The sequence below is a fragment of the Argentina silus genome, assembly GCF_951799395.1.
Source record: "Argentina silus genome assembly, chromosome: 19".
Lineage (NCBI taxonomy): Eukaryota > Metazoa > Chordata > Actinopteri > Argentiniformes > Argentinidae > Argentina > Argentina silus.
This window is the reverse complement of record NC_139673.1, coordinates 751387-758886: the sequence shown is the minus strand read 5'-3', so window position 1 is coordinate 758886 and position 7500 is coordinate 751387. Positions and strand designations below refer to the sequence as shown.

General features: G+C 46.3%; 1 protein-coding gene across 1 annotated transcript in view; it reads left to right on the top strand.

Annotated features, from left to right (window-relative positions):
* Positions 1-1940: 1940 nt before the first annotated feature.
* LOC310819806 (transmembrane 9 superfamily member 2-like) overlaps positions 1941-7500 on the top strand; it is a gene marked incomplete at its 3' end in the record, with an annotated part of 10554 nt that continues 4994 nt past the window's right edge. Inside the window, exons 1-7 of the mRNA XM_083691200.1 lie at positions 1941-2294; positions 3015-3082; positions 4647-4740; positions 5011-5138; positions 6273-6402; positions 6951-7075; positions 7402-7500. The exon at positions 7402-7500 is cut by the window's right edge and continues 13 nt beyond it. Coding sequence (XP_083547326.1) covers positions 2133-2294; positions 3015-3082; positions 4647-4740; positions 5011-5138; positions 6273-6402; positions 6951-7075; positions 7402-7500 — 806 coding nt within the window. The remainder of the gene's footprint in view (positions 2295-3014; positions 3083-4646; positions 4741-5010; positions 5139-6272; positions 6403-6950; positions 7076-7401) is intronic.

Sequence of the window (7500 nt, the reverse complement as noted above, 5' to 3'; positions counted from 1 at the left end):
ACTCCTAGGCTCTGATCAGTCAGTTTGAAGTTGTTCTCCCAGATGGTTGTGGTTAGGATATGGGAGGGGAGGCTGATCCTGGATCTGTCCCTAGCGGCTGCTGCTGCTGCTGCTGCTGTTGTTGTTGTTGTTGTTGTTGTTGTTGTTGCTGTCCACAGTGCTTCCTGGTAGGGGCGGGGCATGTGACAGCCGCCAGTGACGATGGGCTATCGAGGATCACCAGACTGCTGATGATTACACACACACACACACACACACACACACACACACACACACACACACACACACACACAGTTTGCTTTGTGTCTCTTTTGTGCAAACACCATCTCAAGTCTTACGGAGGAGTTTGAATTGAGCAAATACTTAATTGATTATTGATTATGCAAACTAATGTCAATCTTCCTTTTTTATTTTAAAAGAATATATATATTGAAAATGTCTCCATTTTGCAGTGTAGGCCTACTGTCACCACCTAGCTGCAACAGAGGCGCTCTCACATTTCTACATCAGAGTATATCCACGGTGTGAAGCCAAGGATATGTGTTGGATATGGAATATATATTCCAGAACATACTTTTCTAATAACATGCTGTATGAAGCCAGTGAGACTCCAGTAGGTCACATGACCAACACTGAAGTCACAACGAGAGTCCTGTTGATATCTTGTGTCTGTGTGTACTACAGGGGAGGCTGGTGGAGGTAGAAATCGGAGGACGGGGCTCATTGTAATGCACGTGTGTTCGGACACCATTCCTCATATTGTTCTATGCATTCCACTGAGCCCGTCCTCCGATTTCTGCCTCCACCAGCCTCCCCTGGTGTATTAGTATTTAGCTATGGGGTGTATGGCCTCTCTGTATGCACAACTGCCCTCAGCGACTGCTCTCCGGTGAAGTAAACGTATTGATGTCACTGTAGAATCCGACCCTGCTGCCGGGTGCTGATGTGAGCGGGTGGATGAAGGCATCGACGTCTGTGGTCCTCAATAAAGGACTCCACTAAACTACTGACTGCTGCTGTCTTTCTCGGTGTTACACTGCCCCCTTCTGGCCGTACCCAATATGACATGATTTTGAGCGGAGAAAACTAGTCCAAACTAATCCAGACAGATGAGTTTCTGCTCCAGTGACGCAGGTCTGTCATTGCTCCGTGTAGAAACTCCTTAACTGGCAACTCGTGTGGGTTTTTTTGACGTCTCAATTTAATTCAGTTCAATTCAATTCAAAGGGCTTTATTGGCATCGGAAATAACCGTTTACATTGCCAAACCAAGTAAAATGACAAATAAACAACTATTAAATAACCAATAAAAATGTAAAAGTAAATATTACACGCAAGAGTTTCAAAAGAATAGTAAACGTAAAACGTTCAGGTATTTAAAATGTTATATTATTGACTGTGCAGCGTTGTGTCAATGTGTAAATAGTTAAACTACTGTAGGATAAATAGTTAAACTACTGTAGTATAAATAGGTAAATAGTTAAACTACTGTAGGATAAATAGGTAAATAGTTAAACTACTGTAGGATAAATAGGTAAATAGTTAAACTACTGTAGGATAAATAGGTAAATAGTTAAACTACTGTAGTATAAATAGGTAAATAGTTAAACTACTGTAGGATAAATAGGTAAATAGTTAAACTACTGTAGGATAAATAGGTAAATAGTTAAACTACTGTAGGATAAATAGGTAAATAGTTAAACTACTGTAGGATAAATAGGTAAATAGTTAAACTACTGTAGGATAAATAGGTAAATAGTTAAACTACTGTAGGATAAATAGGTAAATAGTTAAACTACTGTAGGATAAATAGGTAAATAGTTAAACTACTGTAGGATAAATAGGTAAATGGTTAAATAAGGGTTGGCGCTGCGCCGGTCCCGTCCTCCAGCGTCCCACAATGCTCTGGGCTCGCCGGAGGAAAACATCCGTGGAGACGCAGATGACGTGTCTGATCTGTCGGCTACGCAGGCAAAGACACCCGGCCAGCCAGCCGCCCGATGCCCGCCTGATGCCCGCCTGATGCCCGCCGCCCGACCCGACCCGACTCAGATGCCAGCTGGCCCGTACCCGGGTGTGTAGATTGTGTTAGAGAGCCGTTAGTTCGCCCGCCGCCGCCGACCGGAGAGGACCATGGCGGAGCTCCGCAGAGCCGACCCCGCGGCGGCGCTCCTCCTGTGGGCAGCCGTCTGCCTTCACTGCGCTACAAGTTTCTATCTTCCGGGTTTGGCGCCTGTCAGTTTCTGTGAAGACGGCCAGGCGGCCGGGAAGGAGGGAGAGGTCCCGGACTGTAAGGTACAGGTCCCCCGCAGCCCCGGGCTCGGCAGCCGCCCGCCTCCACAGCGGCTAACACAGGCTAACACAGGCTAACACAGGCTAACACAGGCTAACACAGGCTAACACAGGCTAACACAGGCTAACACAGGCTAACTCTGGCTAACTCTGGCTAGCTAGTCAGCTGACGTTGCCTGCTCGCCAGTGGACTAGAGTGGGGATCAAATTAGCATCATGTTATTTAGCGAACTGTCATTATTGTCCTTATTGTCCTGTTGCAGGCCAGCCAGGTGATTCCTCTAGAACCGTTGTTGTGGGCAGTAGCTAGCAAGACTCCTCTGCGTGGCTTAGTTAGCTCTCCATTAGCCACAGTAGCAGCATAGAGATCCTCCTTCCCAGCAGATACATACCAGATAAACCACTCTGACGTGTCTGAGACTGTCTGTTTATCTCATAACAAGAATGTTTTTGAGTGGGTGGGGTGGGGGGGACAACAACCTCTCAGACAGACAGACAGGCAGAGGGACAGACAGACAGGCAGAGGGACATACAGGCAGACAGACAGACAGCCAGAGGGACAGACAGACAGGCTGGCAGACAGACAGGCAGGCAGAGGGACAGACAGACAGACAGGCATGCAGACAGACAGGCAGGCAGAGGGACAGACAGACAGACAGGCTGGCAGACTGACGGGAGTGTCCTTTGCCTTGATGTGAACCTGTTCTCCAACTTCATTTGCAGTCTGCCATCGAGCTGTTTGTGAACAGGCTGGATTCGGTGGAGTCTGTCCTGCCCTACGAATACACAGCGTAAGTCAACAGGTCAACGATGGGTGTTGTTTAGGGTTGTGTTCCACGCCGCCATCACTGCAGTCAGGCTGCACAGATCCTCACACTGCCTGGATAGGTCTTAAACCTCTTAGGAACCACATCAACATGATGTAGCAATCGGCTGATCTGTGCAGCCTCACTGCTACGAGGATGACCTGGAACGCAGCCCCAGCACATCCCCCCCACACACACAGGTCTTCTAGATGTGTTTGTGGGAGAGGGGGAGGGAGGGAGAGAGACCGTTGGTTGTATGACAGTCCCCAGGGAGCCAGTACAGAGAACACACTAGGCTCTTTCATAACTGATATCCACCAGAGAGGAATGTAACTGCAGGACTTCTCAGGCTCATTTTAATGCTCTTATTACCAGAACACATCACTGAACCTGATCTCAGCCTTATTGAGTCATATTCTAGACAGAAGCATGTCTTCAGTAGGACTGACCCTGATACATAATGTATGCCATTTAACTGAGGCTCTCATCCAAAGCGACCTATATTGTAAAATATAACCTGTTTGTAGAAGATGTTCCAAGGCCATGCAGTCAAAGGGAGGCAACATGTGACATTTAGACAAGGGGTCTTTCTGATAGGCCACCCGACCTCTTCAGGGAGTTAAAATCACCACACCCCACCACAACCACACCACACCACACCACACCACACCACAACCACACCACAACCACACCACACCACACCACACCACAACCACACCACAACACACCACACCACACCACAACCACACCACACCACAACCACACCACACCACAACCACACCACACCACAGTAACTAACCATGGTTAAACAGTAACTAACCATGGTTAAACAGTAACTAACCATGGTTAAACAGTAACTAACCAGGGTTAAACAGTAACTAACCAGGGTTAAACAGTAACTAACCATGGTTAAACAGTAACTAACCAGGGTTAAACAGTAACTAACCATGGTTAAACATAACTAACCATGGTTAAACAGTAACTAACCGTGGTTAAACAGTAACACTCCACAATGGTTAAACAGTAACCCTGTTATTTAACAGTATTACCATGTTCCTAAAACTTGTTAATCTGCTGTAAGTGTGGTGACTGAGCCTGTAGTGTTGCTGGATGGAAAGTGCAGTCAAGCAGAGGCAGATGAACAGGACTGAGAACATCTGATGTTACCATGGGGAGTTGGTAGAACTTCTCCTGTAGTTTTAATGTGAAACTATAGTTCCCAGCATGCACCACAGCAGGAGGCTGCAGTCAAGCTGTCAGAGCTCTGGTGGTGTCAGACACAAAGGCTCATGGGCCATAATTGGCTGTGACATCACAGTGTGAAATGTGACCTTTTAATGTTAGCGTGTGAAAGGGAGGAGGGTGTGTGTGTGTGTGTGTGTGTGAAGGAGTTGGGTTGATTTACAGATAGGTAAAAGGATCAACAACTGTTTATGAAAAACCATAGGCCTATTAATTATGCAACGTATGACTGATGTTATGTAGCATGTTTTTGTGTGAGCTGTCGGGGCCTGCTGATGTTCTTATTGGATGGTTCTTTCTGCTACAGGTTTGATTTCTGCGCTGTGGAACAGGAAAAAAGGCCCTCCGAGAATTTGGGGCAAGTTTTGTTCGGCGAGAGAATTGAGCCCTCTCCTTACAAGGTAGGTAAAGACATGCACCAACACGCACACACACACACTCTTTAATATCCCTCAGGCGTTATGTTTGTAATCTTCCTGAATTGTTTTGAGCCTCATCCAGAATCCTAGTTTCCCAGAAACAGATTAATCCTAGCCCTAGAGTGAAACCCCTATTTAGCTCTGTTTGTGTGTTGTCTGTGTGCACTAATACACAACTGTGTGTGTGTGTGTGTGTGTGTGTGTGTGTGTGTGTGTGTGTGTGTGTGTGTGTGTGTGTGTGTGTGTGTGTAGTTCCAGTTCAATAAGAAGCAGGAGTGTGTTCCAGTGTGCACCAGAAGCTACAACACCAACAGCGCTGAGGACAAGGCCAAGCTGGACTTCCTGAAGAAGGGCATGCTGCTCAACTACCAACACCACTGGTACCACAACTACCATAACTACCTCTATAACTACCAACACCACTGGCACCACAACTACCTCCATAACTACCTCTATAACTACCACAACTACCTCTATAACTACCAACACCACTGGTACCACAACTACCTCTATAACTACCATAACTACCACAACTACCTCTATAACTACCATAACTACCACAACTACCACAACTACCTCCATAACTACCACAACTACCTCTATAACTACCATAACTACCTCCATAACTACCATAACTACCACAACTACCTCCATAACTACCACAACTACCTCTATAACTACCACAACTACCTCCATAACTACCACAACTACCTCTATAACTACCTCAACTACCACAACTACCTCTATAACTACCATAACTACCTCAACTACCTCTATAACTACCATAACTACCACAACTACCTCTATAACTACCATAACTACCTCTATAACTACCTCAACTACCACAACTACCTCTATAACTACCATAACTACCTCAACTACCACAACTACCTCTATAACTACCTCTATAACTACCATAACTACCTCTATAACTACCACAACTACCTCTATAACTACCTCAACTACCACAACTACCTCTATAACTACCATAACTACCTCTATAACTACCATAACTACCACAACTACCATAACTACCTCAACCTCTACCCCTCTAACCCTCTACCTCTATAAGTGTTTGTGTGTGTGTGTGTGTGTGTACACATGTTGGCCACTAGAGGGCAGGGTTTAGTTGGATAGGCCCGAGTTACAGACCTGCAGCTCCTTCAGGGGGAAACAGTGTTCTGTGTTAACCCCTCCCCTTCCTGTAGGATAGTATTAACCCCTCCCCTTCCTGTAGGATAGTATTAATCCCTCCCTTTCCTGTAGGATAGTATTAATCCCTCCTCTTCCTGTCCTTAGGATAGTATTAACCCCTCCCTTTCCTGTAGGATAGTATGAACCCCTCCCCTTCCTGTGTGTAGGATAATATGAACCCCTCCCCTTCCTGTAGGATAGTATGAACCCCTCCCCTTCCTGTGTGTAGGATAATATGAACCCCTCCCCTTCCTGTAGGATAGTATGAACCCCTCCCCTTCCTGTGTGTAGGATAATATTAACCCCTCCCCTTCCTGTAGGATCGTGGACAACATGCCGGTCACATGGTGTTATGATGTGGAGGACGGACAGAAGTTCTGTAACCCGGGCTTCCCCATTGGCTGCTACGTGACGGAGGCGGGGCGAGCTAAGGACGCCTGTGTCGTCAACGTGAGTCTGACTCCGCCCACAGCGCCCCCTCTAGAACTGAAAATGAGTAAATAGACTCAAGGTTGTCTCATATAACAACCGTATGTCTTTAGAAGGGTGTGTTTGTTTTGGTGTCATTCATGACTGTTTAGAAGGGTGTGGTGTAGGGGGGGAGGGGGAGGGAGGGAGGGAGGGTGGGAGAGAGGGAGGGAGGGTGGGAGAGATGTATAGGGACAGACTGGTTCTCTATAGTGAGAGAAATACATTGTCTTCAGAAAGTATTCAGACCCCTTCACTTTTTCCACATTTTGTTGTGTTATAGACTCAATTTAAAATGGATTAAATTAAAATAATTTGCCATCAATCCAAACACAACACCCCAGAATGACACAACACCCCAGAATGAGTGTGTTATTGATTCCTATGCAAATCAGAGACCCTATAAAGCATGTGGACAGACCAGTGAGCTGGTGTGTGTGTGTGTGTGTGTGTGTGTGTGTGTGTGTGTGTGTGTGTGTGTGTGTGTGTGTGTGTGTGTGTGTGTGTGTGTGTTGTCTGTCCTGCTCTAGTCGGACTTCAACGACAAAGACACGTTCTACATCTTCAACCACGTGGACATCACCATCCTGTACCACGTGGTGGAGACAGAGGCCGCAGGAGCACGATTGGTTGCTGCCAAGATGGAACCCAAAAGGTAGGAGGAGTCAGAACAGGACAGGCAGGCAGGGATGATAATCTGATGATGATGATGATTATTATTATTATTATTATTGTTGTTATTATGTTCTGATTTTAGAGAGACTAAAGACTTCAGCCTGCTCAGTGTGGTCTGGATACTAGGGAATAGATTATCTTCATGCCAGATTCTAAACCTGGTGAAAAGCACATTTACTGCGTATCCACTGTCTGTTTACTCTGTGACGCTGTGTCTGTCTCTGGCCACTTTCAAACAAACACAACCTTTTAATTCATCTCTTAAATCGTACTTTAATCCCCCCCCCCCCCCCCCTCTCTCCTCAGCTTCAAGCACACCAAGGTGGAGACCCCAGACTGTGCCGGGGGGCCCATGGACCTTAGCAACAAGTTCAGCGGGGAGCTGAAGATCCCCTACACCTACTC